This window comes from Mauremys mutica, chromosome 25, assembly GCF_020497125.1.
Source record: "Mauremys mutica isolate MM-2020 ecotype Southern chromosome 25, ASM2049712v1, whole genome shotgun sequence".
NCBI lineage: Eukaryota > Metazoa > Chordata > Testudines > Geoemydidae > Mauremys > Mauremys mutica.
This window is the reverse complement of record NC_059096.1, coordinates 14,612,947-14,633,155: the sequence shown is the minus strand read 5'-3', so window position 1 is coordinate 14,633,155 and position 20,209 is coordinate 14,612,947. Positions and strand designations below refer to the sequence as shown.

Here is a 20,209-nt window from a genome sequence, read left to right as displayed (position 1 = left end):
TCGGGGGGGCTCGGATAATCTTCATCCTAGAATATTAAGGGAATTGGCGAGTGAAATTGCAAGCCCGTTAGCGATGATTTTTAATAAATCTCTAAACTCGGGGGTTGTACCGTTCAACTGGAGATTAGCTAATATAGTTCCTATATTCAAGAAAGGGAAAAAAAAGTGACCCAGGTAACTACAGGCCTGTTAGTTTAACATCTGTAGTATGCAAAGTCATGGAAAAATTTTTAAAAGAGAGAGTGGTTACGGACCTTGAGGCCGATGGCAACTGGGACAAATTACAGCATGGTTTTACGAAAGGTAGATCATGCCAAACCAACCTGATCTCCTTCTTTGAGAAAGTAACAGATTTTTTAGACAAGGGAAATGCGGTGGATCTAATATATCTAGATTTCAGTAAGTTTGATACGGTACCGCATGAGGAATTACTGGTTAAATTGCAAAAGATGGGGATCGAAATGAAAATCCAGAGGTGGATAAGGAGCTGGTTAAAGGGGAGACTGCAGAGGGTCGTATTGAAGGGTGATCTGTCGGGTTGGAGGGGGGTTACCAGTGGAGTTCCTCAAGGTTTGGTTTTGGGTCCGATTTTATTTAATCTATTTATCGCTGACCTCGGAACCAAAAGTAGGAGTGGGCTGATAAAGTTGCGGATGACACCAAGTTGGGAGGTATTGCCAATTCGGAAAAGGATCGGGATATCCTCCAGGGAGATTTGGATGACCTTGTAAACTGGAGTATTAGTAACAGGATGAAATTCAATAATGAGAAGTGTAAGGTTATGCATTTAGGGATGACTAACAAGAATTTTAGTTATAAGCTGGGGCCGCACCAGTTGGAAGTAACGGAGGAGGAGAAGGACCTAGGAGTCCTGGTTGATAGTAGGATGACTATGAGTAGGCAATGTGATGTAGCCATTAAAAAAGCTAATGCGGTCTTGGGATGCATTAGGCGAGGTATTTCTAGTAGAGATAAGGAGGTGCTAATCCCCTTATATAAGGCGTTGGTGAGACCTCATTTGGAGTATTGTGTGCAGTTTTGGTCTCCCATGTTTAAGAAGGGTGAATTCAAACTGGAACGTGTACAAAGAAGGGCCACTAGAATGATCCGAGGAATGGAAAGCCTGTCGTATGAAAGGAGACTTGAGGAGCTCGGTTTGTTTTCCTTAACCAAAAGAAGGATAAGAGGAGATATGATTGCACTCTTTAAATATATCAGAGGGATAAATACCAGGGAAGGAGAGGAATTATTTCAGCTCAGTGCTAATGTGGACACGAGGACAAACGGATATAAATTGTCAGTCAGGAAATTTAGGCTTGAAATTAGACGAAGGTTTCTAACCATCAGAGGAGTGCAATTCTGGAACAGCCTACCGAGGGAAACAGTGGGGGAGAAGGACCTCCATAACTTTAAGATTAAGCTGGATAAGTTTATGGAGGGGATGGTATGATAGGATAATGGGTTTAGTCAATAGGTCAATAACGTGCCACACTGGTAATTAGTACAAAGGGTCAATGTTGGGATACTGTTAGCCTTTTCCAGAGGGTCTGGCTGGAGAGTCTTGCCCGCATGCTCGGGGTTCAGCTGATCGCTATATTTGGGGTCGGGAAGGAATTTTCCTCCAGGGTAGATTGGCAGTGGCCCTGGAGGTTTTTCGCCTTCCTCCGAAGCATGGGGCAGGGGTCGCTTGCTGGTGGATTATCTGCTACTTGAAGTCTTTAAATCATGATTTGGAGCATTCAACAGCAGAGTCAAGGGAGAGAATTAGTTCAGGAGTGGGTGGATCGGCTTATGTGGCCTGCATCTTGCAGGAGGTCAGACTAGATGATCATAATGGTCCCTTCTGATCTTGAATTCTATGATTCTATGATAAAAAGAATTCACAGTAGTGCATTTTTGGGTTGTAATCATTTATTTCCTCCAAAGAGAAGCAGCCTATGTGCAGTAAATTCAGAAGTTAATATATGGCTCCTTGTATAGGCACCGACTCTGGGGCTGGAGATACCGGCGCCAATTTTCCAATGTGCCAGGGGATGTGCATGGCTCAACCCCTGGCTCTGCCACAGGCCCTGCCCTCGCTCCACCCGTTCCTGACCCCTTCCCTGAGCCTGCTGTGCCCTTGCTCCTCCCTCTCCCCGCAGAGCCTCCTGCACGCCACGAAACAGCTGATCAGGAGGTGTGGGGACAGAGGGGGAGGCACTGATCAGGGGGCTGCTGGTGGGTGGGAGGCAGTGGGAGCAGGGTGGAGGAGCTGATGGGGGGCTGCTGAGATATTACTGTGGCTCTTTGGCAATATACATTGGTAAATTCTGGCTCCTTCTCAGGCTCAGGTTGGCCACACCTGACTTAATGCCTCAGCACTCCAATTTTAAAAATACAGATAACACTTACCTACATCAAAGGGATTCTGAAGATTAATGTATGTAAGGCTGTATATAAGTGCTAAGTACCAGGACCTAAGTAACTCCCAAGATGCCAGCAGAAGAGCTAGAAATATAATTGTACAGGGTATTGAATGTGAGTGATGGAAGAGTGTCTTAAATACTGCACGTCACTCAGGGGGAACTCCCTGTAAACATCCAAAAATCCTCCACCTCACTCTCACCTGGTATTGGCTTGTCCAGGAACAGTCACATTGGTGGCAGTCAGTGGGGAGTTTGTTAAGCAGGTAATTCTAGTTCTTAATTGAAGAGAAGGTAGGAGAGACCTGCCTAAACAAGACCTTGTCCTGAGATCTACTATATAAAATGTGGGTGTTTACTCACACTAAACACAGTAGCAGTACTAAGGAACCAGCTGTCAGTACTAAGATCACACGCTGTAGCCAGTTTTAGTCAAACTGCTGGTTACAAATTGTAAAATGGGGATTTCCACACCACCACCACAATGTTGCTTCCCTGCTCTTGGCTTGCTTTAACCTTCTAAGATATACAGCAGTGAAACTTCCTATACAGTAGTTCATTACTCATAGGTAGTAGTTGTGCTTCAGACAGTGGTAAATAGCTCAAATCCTACTCTCCCTAAGTAAAATGAAGGTGTTTTCCAAATTACAGAAGAACATCTGTAGTAATGCTGTAAAAAGACCTGCTTAGATGAGAGAACCAAAAGGGGGAAAGAAACGATTGCGCTCCTGTCCATACATTCAGCAATTGCTCTCTAATACTCTGAGTAGGAATGACCAAGGCCTAGCGTAGTTTTCTCTGGGATTAGTGACTTGCTTGGAGAATAGAGGGACTAAAATGAAGCCAACACACATTGACCCAAACTAGGAGAGGACACTGGGATTACACTTTCATTTCATACCAAAACCCCTTACCTGAAACAATGTTACATCATTGTAAGAAGTTAGGGTAGGATGAGGCACTGCCCTGGAGAGAAACTAGAGCAGTAGAGGCTTCCCTGCTCAAAGAGACGCTAACTGTCGCACAGCACATCAGCAGGGACTTCTATAAACTAGGGCTGTCCATTAATCACTGTTAACTCATGCGATTAACTCAAAAAAATTAATCACGATTAATCACAGTTTTAATCGCACTGTTAATAGAATAGCACACCAATCGAAACTGATAAAATATTTTGGATGTTTTTCTACATTTTAATATGTAAAATGTGTTGTAATCGAAATCAAAGTGTATATTATTTTTTATTACAAATATTTGCACTGAAAGAAACAAAAGAAATAGTATTTTTCGATTCTCCTCATACAAGTACTGTAGTCAAGCTGTGTGGTGAAAGTGCAATTTAAAAATGAAGATTTGTTACATAACTGCACTAAAAAATCCCAACAATGTAAAACTTCAGCGCCTACAAGCCCACGCAGTCCTCCTTCTTGTTCAGCCGATCGCCCAGACAAACGAGTCAGTTTACATTGACAGGAGATAACGCTGCCCTCTTCTTATTTACAATGTCACCAGAAAGTGAGAACAGGCATTTGCATGGCACTTTTGTAGCCGGCATCGCAAAATACTTACATGCCAGATGCGCTAAAGATTCATATATCCCTTCATGCTTTGGCCACCATTCCAGAGGACATGTTTCCATGCCGATGACACTCATCAAAAAAATAATGCGTAAATTTATGACTGAACTCCTTGGGGGAGAATTGTACGTCTCCTACTCTGTTTTACCCATATTCTGGCGTATATTTCATGTTATAGCAGTCTCGGCTGATGACCCAACACATGCTGTTCATTTTAAGCACACTTTAACTGCCGATCTGCCAAACGCAAAGAAGGAACCAATGTGAGATTTTGAAAGACAGCTACAGCACTCAACCCAAGTTTCAGAATCTGAAGTGCCTTTCAAAATCTGAGAGGGACAAGGTGTGGAGCATGCTTTCAAAAATCTTAAAAGAGCAACACTCCAATGAGGAAACTACAGAACCTGAACCACTGAAAAAGAAAATCAACCTTCTGCTGGTGGCATCTGACTCAGATTATGAAAATGAACATGTGTCGGTCCACACTGCTTTGAATTGTTATCGAGCAGAACTTGTCATCAGCATGGACGCATGTCCCCAGGAACGGTGGTTGAAGCATGAAGGGATATATGAATCTTTAGCGCATCTGGCACATAAATATCTTGCGATGCTGACTACAACAGTGCCATAGAACACCTGTTCTCATTTTCAGGTGACATTGTAAACAAGAAGCGGGCAGCATTATCTCCTGCAACTAAACCAACTTGTTTGCCTGAGCAATGGCTGAACAAGAAGTAGGACTTGTAGGTTCTAAAGATTGACATTGTTTTATTTTTTAATGCAGTACACAATTCTACATTTGTAAGTTCAACTTTCATGATAAAGAGACTGCACTACAGTACTTGTATTAGGTGAACTGAAAAATACTATTTCTTTTGTTTTTTTATAGTGCAAGTACTTGTAATAAAAAATATAAAGTGAGCACTGTACACTTTGTATTCCGTGTTGTAACTGAAATAAATATATTTGAAAATGTAGAAAACATCCAAAAATATTTAAATAAATGGTACTCTATTATTGTTTAACAGTGTGATTAATCGCACAATTAATTTTTTTTAATTGCTTGACAGACCTACTATAAACTAAAGTAGGAAACAGCTGACAGATCAAGCAGAAGGAATGAAGGAGAAGCAAATTCCTCTCTTTGGCTAGGACATCACTGTAAGCATCTTTCTTAGGGGGCTGCCAGAAGTCTTTTACAAAGCTATCACTTGGGTTCAAGCAGGATACAACTACTTGTGATCTAGTTTGTGCCATCACCTCTGAATTCCCACTTGCTTCTATTTTACAAGCACTTAACTGAAAAAGGAGAGTGTATTAGGAAGCTAATATATTAGGCTCACTCCTCAAATATAAACTGTACAGGCTTTTTTTCTAGCAAACATGCTTTTTTAAACACAAGATTAAAAACTTCAGTATAGGTTTTACATAGAATTTAAAATTTATCTTGCTGAAGAAATAAAAACCAAACGTGTCAATATTAAAAAAAAAAAGCTCCTAAAAATAGGTTCTGTAGCCAGTGATTTTAGTTCATTATCCATTTATTGAGTGATGTTATGATTAATCAATGTTATATTACATATATTCATTGTATGTTAATTAGAATTAATTTGTAGGATTATAAAAGTATAAGATTGATCAGTATTTAGAGGAACCAAATACTAGACATGAGTAAGACAAGCTGAAATGCAAGAACCCATAGGCTGAGGCCTGCAAGACTTTAGCTTAGCTATTTTAGGCCTTGGAGACAAGAAATGATGATTTAAGCGAGTGACTGAGAAATAACCCAATGCCCTGACATTATGGGAAAAGAGATACCAAATGGTAATACTGTGCAAAATTACCCAGAGGATTAATATTAGACCATAAAAATACTCTAAAGGCACATCTGTCTCAGACATGTGTCTTAACCGCAGGGTACAGGTTGTGCACCAATGCTAAGGAGGTCAAAGGGAACTTACACAGTCCATAGAAACTTGGGGTCCCCCTAAGTTTCCAGGGGACACAGACTAATAAGAGAAAAGAGGGTTGGCACTTTTATGAAGATGCGCAGAATGTAGGCACAGACAGAATCACGTTATAAAAAGAGGATGGTCAGAATGGGAAAACTGAGCTCCCTATGGGAGATTCCAGCGGGAACCATCCCTCTACTGATGATCAAGCCAGGAGAGACTCATCAGACCCTAACACTACTGTTGAGGATGTGAGTATAACTACAGGTCTGTCGCATCTTACGCGCATTTAACATGTGCGATTTCAGCTTTACGCAGTCAGCAAAAACAAAAAAAAAGAAAAAGAAAATCAACAATTTTAATACTGTACCTGTAGTGCAGGCGATTCTGCCCACCACTCAACTCAATGTAATTTTGACTATACGCGGTTTTCTCTTTACGCGCTAACCGCGGAACGGAACCCCCGCGTAAGATGAGACTCGCCTGTATATTTGTAACTTGAGCACAGGTCTGTATAGAACTTCTATATACTTGGGTAATCATAACTTTAATAACACATAAAATAGACTAGACTTTGTACTGGTACATGTATGTGTGGTCACTACCCTTGGTCTTTACGTGTTCCTAAAGACACTAACTCTGAAGCAAGTAGCAGAAGTGACTTTCACTGTGTTAAACTTGAAACTGTAGCCACCAGAGCCTACCCCACGGTGGTGTAATATCACATTACAAAATTCACTTTAAATAAAAGGCTACAGTTCCTAAATACATATTTATGAGTGACAGGATCCTGACTTCAGTGGGAACTGCAGGGTGCTCATATTGTAGGTATTTAGGTGCCTAACAAAGGTCTTGTGGCTTTAATTTTTCAAAGGTGACTAGTGATCTTTGGGAGATCTTACTGTATTAGGTTTACGTATCATTGTGGGCCAGAGACAGTATGCAATTCCATGGGGGAGTGGGACCACAGCCCTCCAGGAATTATGACCAGTGGGGGGTAATTAGGCAAATTCTCTCAGGTTGTAACACCACTAGAGAGGTACCCACCGCCTGGTGAGAGGCTCACATCTACTGGATTCTCCAGAGACCAACAGTCAAAGAAAGGACTTTTGAATAAGTAGCCTGAGTTTAAACTGACTCCGGGCCTTCTTTCTGGTGCAGCAAATGGACAGGACCTTTTGTCCAACCGGGGGGGGGGGGCGGAATCATTTCTGGGAAAGGCTGGAAGGACTTTGGCCTACAGAGTGATGGGTGCCTGTTTTGCGCTGGGCTGTTACCAACTTGTAAACCAGAAAACCCCCTTGGTGGGGTCTGAAGGACTGACTTCTGCCAGAGCCCCTGTTGGATGGGTGGGGTGATCCCTGGTAAGCTTATTAGCATGCATGTAGATTCTCTTGTTTTTAATGTTTTCTCTGTAATGCTTTCACCTTAAGAATAAATGTGCTTGCTTATAAAGGCCTGTGTGGCAACTCATCCCTGCTGGCAATTAGATTGTTCATGGCCCTTGAAGAGTAAGCCAAGCACTGATGCTGGTCTGGTTAGACACACTGGCTTGCTGGGAATAACACAGTGTAGGCAGGGAACTGTGCAGGGGGTAACAGGAGAGAGATGTGGTTGTCTGCACAAGAGAAGTGACAGCTGAGGAGCTGGGAGCCTAGTGAAGTTGGCCTGAACTGTGACACCTAACAAAGAACTTGTGGCCTTAATTTTTCAGAGGGTGACTAGTGATTCTGGGGACCCAATCTGAGAAGCTTTAATACGATTCAATTTTTGTAAGGTGGGAACTCAGAACGTTCTGAAAATCAGGCCCTTTAGGCTATCTCAAAGCTAGGCACCCCAAAATCACTTGTCAATACTGAAAATGGAAGCCTCAGACGCACAACTTTGGGTAACTATTTTTGAAAAAGTGAAATGAGCTGGCAGCAAAAACTGCACAGATATGAACTAGAGGAAAGCAAATGTACACGATGTTTATTAGTTTTATTAAAGCTGAATAAGCTGGAAACCCAGAGTTTTATAGTATTTGTACTTTTTCATAGTACTCGCTGTTCTCCCATGAGAATCATGTAAAGAGTAATAGGAATCCCAAGAAAATACCGCCCAGAGTTTTTCCAATACCAGGTTTCAGAGTAGCAGCCGTGTTAGTCTGTATCCGCAAAAAGAACAGGAGTACTTGTGGCACCTTAGAGACTAACAAATTTATTTGAGCATAAGCTTTCGTGGGCTACAGCAGGAAATTTCAAAAGGAAGCTTGAAGCAGTGGAAAAGTATCCAGGCTTAGCAGGCTGGGTGCCCCTATGATTTTATTGTAGAGCCTCACCCCATTAAAAAGTCAAATGAAAATCTTGTTGAGAAGTTTTTGTTGTTGCCTTTTTTAAAAGTGCATCTTGTTTCATATTTAACAAATTGCTCTTAAAATAGGAAATATAGGGTCAGGAGACACTGAAGAGTTGAAACTTGTGTTTGCAAATGAACTGCTGGTCCATATGCTTCAGGAACAGGTCCAATTAAGGTCTTCTTGTTGGAAATTATAAGGAGACTTAGGGTAGGAATCCTATACAATGTGTCTCATTATAAACTGAGGTGAACACATCGCCTTGTTATACTAATACTGAGCACTACTTATATAAAGTACTTTTAATCTTCAAAAGCCTTGCAAATGTTAACTCATTAATCCTCAACCACTCAGACCACTTAGTATCATTTCCATTTCAAAGACAGGTCAATTGCAGCACAGAGATTCAGGGCTAGTCTACACTGGCAACATTAACGCGCTGCTGCAGCAGTGCTTTTACGTGGCTTGTGTAGTCGCGACAGAGGGCTGGAAGAGAGCTCTCCCAGCGCTCTGAAAAACCCACCTCCACGAGGGGCGTAGCTCCCAGCGCTGGTGCACTGTCGACACTGGTGCTTTACAGTGCTGAAATTTGCTGCGCTTGGGGGGCGCAGGGGTGTTTTTTCACACCCCTGAGCGAGAAAGTTGCAGCGCTGGAAAGTGCCAGTGTAGACAAGCCCCAAATGACTGGCTCAAGGACTTACAATACACAGCGGAAGAACAGTAATTTAAAAAAAACCAAGTTCCTTGCTCCCAGGTTCTGTGCTCATTCCATAACTTGTGTCTCTACCCCGCCGTTGCCTAAATCTTTTTTTTAAATGCTGCAACAAAAATCAATGTTTTGAAAGCCTAAGGTAATATCGGCAAACTAGGTCAAAATATCTAAAAGTCCATTCTTCCGTCCAATGACTTCCACAGCAGATCTTCAATGTGTAAGATTTTTAATATCTGTTTGATTAAAAACAAGAGCCAGATGGCATCAATTGCAACCCCCCAAATAAAACAGAAGTAGACATTTTATATGTCTGAGATTGGTGAAATGCTGAGGTTCCCAGCACACAGACAGGCAAATGCCAGAACAGCTGCTCAGGGCAGATGGGTCCTTTGACAGCTTGATAATGCTGACTTGCTGGTGAATCTAAACCATGGTAAGGGCAGCCAACTTAGGACCATCTGTTTGCTAGAGAGGAAAGGATCCTGGAACAGCAGGTAGCCACTGCTCTGGTTGAGAAATAAACCAACAGTAAGATCAGCAGTATTTATAACCTTTGCTGGTAGAGCTACACAAATACAGATGGCAAGACATACAGCAGCATTGCATTCTATTTGGGATTTGTACATCAGTGGTATAAACTATACTGTGTGTTTAAAGGATTTTTTCCCTGTCTATGCACATGTAGCAAGATGACTTCGTAGAGGGAAATTGCTGTTGTTTCATACCCTAAATATCAAAAAGCTCTGAATGGATCCAATAGCTGTGTTTAGAAAAAGGAACATTAACAATGCACTAAGTTTTCAGCACTACCTCCTCTTGAAGGAGCTCTGTGTAGTATGTGCTATTCTGTGGCACTGAAGGGCATCCTGAGCAGAAAGCTGTATGCATTAATTGTTGAAGTAACTCACTCCATGTCACTGCTAAACTGCATTAACTCTACTCAAGCTTTTGTTTGAATTTTTAAGGATGCTTCTGAAATGTAAATTCCTCAGGACAGTGAATATCTGGGTCCCTGTACAGGCAGAGCACAATGTCAGTTTGTGATGGGTTGTCCAACCCACACAAAGCAGAGTAGGTTAAATTAGGTCAATTAACCTTATTGCTGCACCTGGAGGAGAGCCAGGGATCAATAAAGCCTAACGGAAGATGAAGTTCTGCTGGGAATAGCAGGTTGGGCCTGTATAAAGGGATGAAGGTGAAAACAGAAGGGGGCTGGTATCTGTATGGAGAACAAAGCGACAGTTAAAAGGTTTAAATGCTTAGGGGTAATATTTGATACTGAATTACTTTGGAAAGATCATATAAAAACTATGTTAAAGACAAACATACAGGAAGGGTTAACCTGCATAAAAGTCTTTTTGGGACTAATTTGAGCATGAATAAGAAAACACTGCAGTTGGTTTACAGAGCCTTTGTCAGACCAGTTACTGATTATCGCTCCCAAGTTTTTGGGTCAGCATCAAAATCAAGACTTAAAAAATTAGATTTAATATAAGCCAGGCACTACGAATTGCACACAGTGCACTTATTACAACTCCTATATGCATGCTACGGATAGCTGCTACTGAAATGCCGGGTACACTAGGAAGGAAACTACTGAACCTAACTTTCTAGACCACCGTTAATGGGAACTGCAGTGATGAAAGACCAAATACCCAAGGATTGTTGGGAATTCGATAGGTGAACTATAGCACACCATGTTAGAACTCAATTTGCCATTTGAGTTAGAGTGTGGGAATGCAGGAGTTGAAATACACGGAAAAGCTGAATGAAAAAAACTTTTAGTCATGGGAAAATTAGTTATGGATGGAAAGTTGCATGTTCAAACATGGCTTCGGATTTTATAAAAACGTAAAGGTAAAAAGAGACAGTACGTATCAAAAATGAGGCGTACCAATACATAGATGAAAAGTGGAGTCGTTTTTGTCAAATATGTACAGATGGGTCCAAAAAAGAAAAAACGGGATGGCATATTGTAAACCAAAATTGGGAATTAGTACATCTAAAAGAATATCTGATTATGTAGCTGTCAAGACAGCCGAACTAGTAGCAATAATGCTACTGTAAATTGGATCTGGGATGCATGCCCAGCAGCAGTCATTTTTTCAGATTCAGGCTCAGGCCTTATGGCATTACAAAGGATGTCTCAGTTCACAGAAGTGATTTAATCTCCTGGTGCAAGTGCTGGAGGAACCAACTAGGGGCAGAGCTCTTCTTGACCTGCTGCACACAAACAGGGAAGAATTAGTAGGGGAAGCAAAAGTGGATGGGAACCTGGGAGGCAGTGACCATGAGATAGTCGAGTTCAGGATCCTGACACAAGGAAGAAAGGAGAGCAGCAGAATACGGACCCTGGACTTCAGAAAAGCAGATTTTGACTCCCTCAGGGAACTGATGGGCAGGATCCTCTGGGAGAATAACATGAGGGGGAAAGGAGTCCAGGAGAGCTGGCTGTATTTTAAAGAATCCTTACTGAGGCTGCAGGAACAAACCATCCTGATGTGTAGAAAGAATAGTAAATATGGCAGGCAACCAGCTTGGCTTAACAGTGAAATCCTTGCTGATCTTAGAACACAAAAAAGAAGCTTACAAGAAGTGGAAGATTGGACAAATGACCAGGAGGAGTATAAAAATATTGCTCAGGCATGCAGGAGTGAAATCAGGAAGGCCAAATCACACTTGGAGTTGCAGCTAGCAAGTGTTAACAGTAACAGAAGGATTTCTACAGGTATGTTAGCAATAAGAAGGTGGTCAAGGAAAGTTTGGGCCCCTTACTGAGTGAGGGAGGCAACCTAGTGACAGAGGATGTGGAAAAAGCTAATGTACTCAATGCTTTTTTTGCCTCTGTCTTCACAAACAAGGTCAGCTCCCAGACAGCTGCACTGGGCAGCACAACATGGGGAGGAGGTGAGCAGCCCTCTGTGGAGAAAGAAGTGATTCAGGACTATTTAGAAATGCTGGATGAGCACAAATCCATGGGGCCGGATGCGCTGCATCTGAGGGTGCTAAAGGAGTTGGCCGATGAGATTGCAGAGCCATTGGCCATTATCTTTGAAAACTCATGGCAATCGGGGGAGGTCCCGGATGACTGGAAAAAGGCTAATGTAGTGCCCATCTTTAAAAAAGGGAAGGAGGAGGATCTGGGGAACTACAGGCCAGTCAGCCTTACCTCAGTCCCTGGAAAAATGAATCATGGAGTAGGTCCTCAAGGAATCCATTTTGAAGCACTTAGAGGGAAGAAAGTGATCAGGAACAGTCAGCATGGATTCACAAAGGGCAAGTCATGCCTGACTAACCAAATTGCCTTCTATGATGAGGTAACTGGGTCTGTGGATGAGGGGAAAGCAGTGGACGTGCTATTCCTTGACTTTAGCGAAGCTTTTGATACTGTGTCCCACAGTATTCTTGCCAGCAAGTTAAAGTAGTATGGGCTGGATGAAGGGACTATAAGGTAGAAAGAAAGCTGGCTAGATCATCGGGCTCAGTGGGTAGTGATCAATGGTTCCATGTCTAGTTGGCAGCCTATATCAAGCGGAGTGCTCCAAGGGTCGGTGCTGGGGCTGGTTTTGTTCAATATCTTCATTAATAATCTGGAGGATGGCGTGGATTGCACCCTCAGCAAGTTTGCAGATGACACTAAACTGGGAGGAGTGGTAGATACGCTGGAGGGTAGGGATATTATACTGAGGGACCTAGACAAATTAGAGGATTGGGCCAAAAGAAATCTGATGAGGTTCAGCAAGGACAAGTGCAGAGTCCTGCACTTAGGACAGAAGAATCCCATGCACTGCTACAGATTAGTGACCCAGTGGCTAGGCAGCAGTTTTGCAGAAAAGGACCTAGGGGTTACAGTGGATGAGAAGCTGGATATAAGTCAACAGTGTGCCCTTATTGCCAAGAAGGCTAATGGCATTTTGGGCTGTATAAGTAGGGGCACTGCCAGCAGATCAAGGGATGTGATCATTCCCCTCTATTTGATATTGGTGAGGTCTCATCTGGAGTACTGTGACCAGTTTTGGGTCCCACACTACAAGAAGGATGTGGATAAATTGGAGAGAGTCCAGCGTAGGGCAACAAAAATGATTAGGAGGCTGGAGCACATGACTTATGAGGAGAGGCTGAGGGAACTGGGATTGTTTAGTCTGCAGAAGAAAAGAATGAGGGGGGATTTGATAGCTGCTTTCAACTACCTGAAAGGGGGTTCCAAAGAAGATGGATCTAGACTGTTCTCAGTGGTAGCAGATGACAGAACAAGGAGTAATGGTTTCAAGTTGCAATGGGGGCGGTTTAGGTTGGATATTAGGAAAAACTTTTTCACTAGGAGAGCGATGAAGCAGTGGACTGGGTTACCTAGGGCGGTGGTGGAATTCCTCCTTCCTTAAGAGGTTTTTAAGGTCAGTCAAACGGTCTGGCAGAGTTCCAGAATGGCTTTGTCCCTTGTAGGTAAAAGGCCAGGGCCCTATGCACATCAAGGGAGTGAAGCCATCGGTCCTCATTTGAGGAGTGTGGAAGGAAACCACCTTCCAGAGGTAACTGTGACCAGGAAAGCTACTTTCTTAGAAGAAAAAGAAAGCAGGAGGCCAGAGGTTTCAAGGGGGGGCTTCGTTAATAATGTGAGGACCAGGGTGAGGTTCCAGTGAGAAGCGACAGTCCAGATGGGCAGATATTTGCATACAAGGCCCTTCCAGAATCTGGCAGTCAAGGGGTGGGTGAAGACAGAATGCCCTTCCACAGGAGAGTGGAAGGCACTAATGGCTGCTACATGCATTTTGATGGAGCTGAGAGTGAGCCTACGGGCCTTTAGAGAGAGAAGAGAGTCTAATAGCACAGGGATGCCCATGGCTTCAGGGCCAAAACCTTTATGTTTGGCCCAGGCATCGAAACAAGCCCATTTGGCCTGGTAGGATCACCTTGTGGAGCCCCTTCTGCCACTGGAGAGGCTATCACAGACCACCAGCAAGTATTCCTGTGATAGTGGGGGTGTCCATCCAAAAACCAAGCTGTCAAGCCGAGCGCCCTTGGATCGGGGTGTCTGAGTTTGCCGGTGTGTTGCATCCACAGCTTCGGAAATATTGATAGTGGGAGTGGGGGATGTGTCAACATGCGGAGAAGAAGAGGGAACCAGAACTGGCAAGCCCAATATGGGGCGCTCAGGAGACCACCGCCCTCTCCTGCCTGAGTTTGTGGAAGTGTGGTAGGAATGGCAGTAGAGGAAAGGCATAGCTGGTTCACTCTGACCAGCTGATGATCAGGGCATCCCCCTGCAAGTGGGCACTGAGTCCTCTTCTGGAAAAGTACTGGATGCACTTAGTGTTGGTGTGAGATGCAAATCGGTCCCTGATTGGAGTTCCCCAGTGGCCAAAAATGTGCGCAACTAGCATGTTGTGCAACTCCCATTCATGATCAATTGCAAAGTGTCTGTGAGGGCACTGGCAATCACATTCTGGGCTCCTGGACGATAGGTTGTGGACAAGAGGATACGATGTGGCATGCACCATTTCCAGAGGCGTACCACTTCTGCACACAGTGCTGGGGACCGTGTGCCCCCTTGCTTGTTTATGTAATAAACCGTAGTGGTGTTGTCCAACATGGCGAGGACGTGACAAGAACAGATAGCTGTTAAGAATGCATGGCATGCCTTGTGTAGCACTCGTAGTTTGAGGATGTTGATATGCATCCTGGCTTCTTGGGCAGTCCAAGTGCCTTGTGTCATGCGATCTCTCAAGGGGTGCCTCGGCCTTCGAGTGACGCGTCCATTATAATTGTAGCGGTTGTCGAAGGCAAGAGGAAGGGCATTCCTGAGCAAACCTGGAGTGTGTTTGTCCACCACCGAAGGGAATGGTGGAACGGTGAGAATGCTGTATATGCACTGGCGCATGGGGGAGTAGACGCTCTGTAGCCAGAGCTGTAGACAGTGGAGGTGTAAATGAGTGAACAGTGTGATTTACATGCATGCTGCCACGTGATCAAGGAGGGAAGGCAAGTTCTGGCTGAGACTGAGGGACTGGAAGTCACTAAGGCGATCAGGTCCAGTGAACTCTGGAACCTATTGTCTTTTGGCAGATAGGCGTGTGTGGAGGCTGCATCGATGTGTGCGCCTATGAATTCTAGGGATCATGTAGGGCGCAAAATCATTTTTTTTGACGTTGATGCTCATTCCTAAGGAGAAGAGGAGTAGAATAAGTTAGGGACATCGATTCCCAAGCTTCTTTTCTGGATTGTGCCGCCAGCAGCCAGTTGTTTAGGAAAGGGAAGACAAGGACTCGTTGTCGCTGGATGTGAGCCGCTACCACCTTTCTGAAGACGTGAGACAATGGTTAGTCCGAACAGGAAGACCTTGTATTTGAAGTGTCAAGGATGCACCATGAACCTCAGGAACCATCTTTGTGATGTGTATATGTCGTTATGGGAAGTAGACAACCTGAATATTGAGAGCTGTAAACCACGTCTTTTTCTAGTGAGGGGATGACAGCCGCAAGTGTGACCATGCGGAACTTCAGTTTGAGAATGTAAAGGTTGAGGCGTGTGAGTAGGGCTGCCAACTGTGTAACTGCACAAACTCAAGCACTATTGCCCCACCCCTGCCCCGTCCCTTCTCTGAAGCCCCACCCACGCTCACTCCAGTCCCCCTTCCTCCATCACTTGCTGTCACTTTCACCTGGCTGGGGCACGGGGCTAGGGTGGGGGAGGGGATGCAGGCTCTGGGCTGGGGGGTTGGAGTGTGGGAGGGGGCTCCGGGCCGAGCCTGGGGCAGGAGTGCAGGAGGGGATGCGGGCTCTGGGATGGAGTTTGGATGCAGAAGGAGGTGTGGGGTGCAGGCTCTGGGCTGGGGCAGGAGATTGGGGTGCAGGAGAGGATGAGGGGTGTGGCGCTTACTTCAGGCGGCTCCCAAAAGCAGCTGGCACATCCCTCTCGCAGCGGTTCCTAGGTTGGGGTGGCCAGAGGGTCTCCTTGGGCTGCCCCTGCCCGCAGGCACCATCCCCACAGCTCCCATTGGCCTTAGTTCCCAGCCAATGGGAGCTGTAGAGTCAGCGCATGTTGCTGCGGCCCCTGGGGGTGTGGAGGGCTAGAGGGTCTCTGCATGTTGCCCGTACCTGCCCCTGCAGCTCCCATTGGCTGCAGCTCCCAGCCAATAGGAGTTGCGGAGTCAGTGCTTGGGGGCGGGAGTAGCGCACGGAGACCCCCTCCCTCCCCAAAAGGGGCTGCAGGGATATGCTGGCCGCTTCTGGGAGTGAAGCAGGGCAGGCAGGGACCCTGCCTTAGCCCCGCTGCGCCACCAGACTTTTAGTGCCTAAAATCTCCCAGATTGGCTGCAGTAGCCTCCGGGAGATAGAGCCTTCTTCTGGGAGACTCCCAGCAAAACTGGGAGGGTTGGTAACCCTATGTGTGAGATCCAAGAGTGGTCTCCATCCTCCCTTCTTCTTTGGTACCAATAAATAGTTGGAGTAGAATTCCATGCTTTGAAGGGCTGCAGGGACTGGTTCCACTGTTCCTCATTGCAGGAGATACTCCACCTCTAGGGTAAGAGAGTGATCCTTGGAATGGGATCGGGGAGGTGGTGTCACAAACTCCATTGTATAGCTGCACTGAATGAAATCCAGGACCACTTGTCCGTTGTAATCATACAGAAAGAGTTTGAGAAAGACCTCAAATGGGGTGGTTAGCCAGAGTGTTGAGGTGCAAAGTGGTTGATGACTCTCTAGTTGCACTCAGAAATATTGCTTAGGCGCAGACTGTGCTATGTGGAGGATTGTACTCTTGGAACAGATAGACAAGCTCTGTGAACCTTAGGGTGTTTCTGGGAAGGTTCGTAGGCCTGCTGGTGGTAGAACTGGAGAGTTCTTTAACGTTGTGTAGGCAGTGGGCAACAAAACTTTTGCTTTGGTGCTGACGTATATATACACCTAAGGATCGTAAGGTGGCTCTAGAATCTTTTAATGAGTGCAAGGAGTCATCCGTCTTTTGGTTGAGGAGATGTGATTTGTCAAAGGGAGATCTTCAAATCATTTCCTCTACTTCCCTAAGGAAACCTGTGCAGAGTAACCAGGATTCCCTCATAATGATTCCAGTTGCCAAAACGTGCGAGCATGTGTCTGCTGTATCAACCGCATCCTGAAATATGGACTTAGCGACCAAATTGCCTTGCTCTAGACTATCTTGGAATTCAGAACAATCCTGTTGAGGTAGCCTATCTGCAAATTTTGCCATCTGTCCATAGTATAAGAAGTCGTATTTGGCCATCGGCGCCAGGTAGTTAGAGATCCAGAACTGGAGGCTGGCCGAGAAGACCTTGTGACCAATTAGGTCGAGTTCCTTACCCTTCTTGTCAGTCGTGGTGGAGTGTGCGCGCAGTTTAGCCCGCTCTGTAGCAGCCTGAATCACCAGGGAGTTGGGCGGAGGATGAGATAACAGGAACTCAGACCTTTAGGTAATTTTTGTCTGTTCCTTTGAGGGGAGGAAGGGGCAGCATGTGGCCAAGGTATGCTACACAGTGCGTGCCGGTTGCAGAATGTCTTTGTTGATTGGTAGGGCCACCCTGGCCAGTACCAATGCGCATAGAAGATCTAGTAGGCGGTGCTGCTTGTTCTGCACCACTTCCAATGGTATGTCGAGGGTATGTCTGGGGGCGAGGGGGAAATTGATTACACAGTCCCCTCTTGGAATTATCATAGAATATCAGCTTTAGAAGGGACCTCAGGAGGTCATCTAGTCCAACCTCCTGCTCAAAGCACGACCACTTCCCAACTAAATCATCCCAGCCAGGCCTTTGTCAAGCCCGACCTTAAAAACCTCTAAGGAAGGAGATTCCACCACCTCCCTAGGTAACCCATTCCAGTGCTTCACCACCCTCCTAGTGAAAACGTTTTTCCTAATATCAAACCTAAACCTCCTCCACTGGAACTTGAGACCCCTTTTCAGGTAGTTGAAAGCAGCTATCAAATCCCCCCTCATTCTTCTCTTCTGAAGGCTAAACAATACCAGTTCCTTCAGCCTCTCTTCATAAGTCATGTGTTCCAGCCCCCTAATAATTTTTGTTGCCCTCTGCCGGACTCTTTCCAATTTTTCCACATCCTTATAGTCCATTCATCCAGCCCATACTACTTTAACTTGCTGGCAAGAATACTGTGGGAGACCGTATCAAAAGCTTTGCTAAAGTCAAGGAACAACACATCCACTGCTTTTCCCTCATCCACAGACCCAGTTATCTCCTCATAGAAGGCAATTAGGTTAGTCAGGCATGACTTAGCATGGATTCACCAAGGGCGACTGTTCCTCATTACTTGCCTCTCCTCTAAGTGCTTCAGAATTGATTCCTTGAGGACCTGCTCCATGATTTTTCCAGGGACTGAGGTGAGGCTGACTGGCCTGTAGTTCTCTGGATCCTCCTCCTTCCCTTTTTTAAAGATGGGCACTACAGTAGCCTTTTTACAGTCATCCGGGACCTCTCCCGATTGCCATGAGTTTTCAAAGATAATGGCCAATGGCTCTGCAATCACATTCGCCAACTCCTTTAGCACCCTCAGATGCAGTGCATTCGGCCCCATGGATTTGTGCTCATCAAGCTTTTCTAAATAGTGCCAAACAACTTCTTTCTCCACAGAGGGCTGGTCACCTCCTCCCCATGCTGTGCTGCCCAGTGCAGCAGTCTGGGAGCTGACCTTGTTTGTGAAGATAGAGGCAAAAAAAGCATTGAGTACATTAGCTTTTTCCACATCCTCTATCACTAGGTTGCTTCCATCATTCAGTAAGGGGCCCACACTTTCCTTGACTTTCTTCTTGTTGCTAACATACCTGAAGAAACCCTTCTTGTTACTGTTAATATCTCTTGTTAGCTGCAACTCCAAGTGTGATTTGGCCTTCCTGATTTCACTCCTGCATGCCTGAGTAATATTTTTATGCTCCTCTCTGGTCATTTGTCCAATCTTCCACTTCGTGTAAGCTTCTTTTTTGTGTTTAAGATCAGCAAGGATTTCACTGTTAAGCCAAGCTGGTCGCCTGCCATATTTACTATTCTTTCTACACATCGGGATGGTTTATTCCTGCAACCTCAATAAGGATTGTTTAAAATACATCCCTCCAGATCTGCCGGTACCGAGCTGATCAGGGCATCGTCTAATCCTGATTCCAAGCATCTACTCGGCAGAGGATGGGTTGGTGATACAGGATAGTCCCTCCCACATTGAATGGGACAGTTCTGAAGGTGAGTACTGGGGCCATGAGCTTCAATATGGCCAATCTGGTTGATCCTGCTGTTGCAGCTGTGGAGACCAGGGAGCTGGGTACCAGTGGCTCCTGGACTGAGGTCAGGGAGGATATTGCCATGGTGCCGTAGGGACCGTCTGATAGTCATGTCCTTGGAAAGGAAGCAGTGGGCCATGTGTAAAGTCTGGGCCTCTCAGACTCTGAGGAGGAACTAGAGTCCTGCATCAATGGTGGTGCCAATGGATCCTATGGAGAGGGGAGCGTCATATGAACACAGGCAGAAGGTGGCAAATTGGGTATGGGCCCCTCACTGAGGCATGCGGAAATTGCATCTTTTCCAGTGTGAGCGGTTCATGAGGCCCAGGGGTGGTTAAGCCTCTCCCGATCAACGTAGTCACTTTTGTGGTTCTTAGAGCATGGTGCCCATTCTTGACTGGAGCTTATGGACAGCATGGCGTCTTTCTTAGACCTGGAGGAAGACTTACTGCCATGTTTATGTGCATGCTTCCATGACTCTTGGCTAGGCCCTGGCGTGGGGTCCGTAGCACTGGTACTGGTGGCAACAGGCCTGGGAGCATTTTTGGATTGTTCAGGCCAATACATGAGGTGTGTGTGTGGGGGGGGGGGAGGGGTGTTTCTCCCGGCCAGGGTCCAACTGTAACCCCATGGAAACAGCCATAGGGTGCCTCTTAACGTGGAGGGCTCTGCCTTCCTGTTTACGGGCAGGGAAGGAGTGACTGACGTTCAAAGACTCAGACTTTAAGGTCAGAAGGGACCATTGTGTTCATCTAGTCTGACCTCCTGCACATTGCAAGACACAGAACCTCACCCACTCCTGAAATAGACACCTAATCTCTGGCAGAGTTACTGAAGTCCTCAAATCATGGCTTAAAGACTTCAAGTTGCAGAGAATCCACCATTTACACTATTTTAAACCTGTCAGTGACCTGTGCAACATGCTTCCGAGGAAGGTGAAACCCCCACAGGGTCTCTGCCAAGCTGACCTGGGGAAAAATTCCTTCCCAACC

The 20,209-nt window shown here is 45.3% G+C and overlaps 1 protein-coding gene across 3 annotated transcripts in view; it reads right to left on the bottom strand.

Annotated features, from left to right (window-relative positions):
- MYO1D (myosin ID) overlaps nt 1-20,209 on the bottom strand; it is a 392,910-nt gene that overhangs the window by 76,812 nt on the left and 295,889 nt on the right. Inside the window, exon 22 of one of the 3 annotated variants that reach the window (XM_044999487.1) lies at nt 9,190-9,211. The exons of 1 other annotated variant lie outside the window; for it this stretch is intronic. In XM_044999487.1, coding sequence (XP_044855422.1) covers nt 9,205-9,211 — 7 coding nt within the window. In that variant the 3' untranslated portion in view covers nt 9,190-9,204. Of the gene's footprint in view, nt 1-9,189; nt 9,212-14,717; nt 15,138-20,209 lie in introns of those variants that run through there. One more of the 3 variants, XM_044999485.1, reaches the window with a different exon arrangement.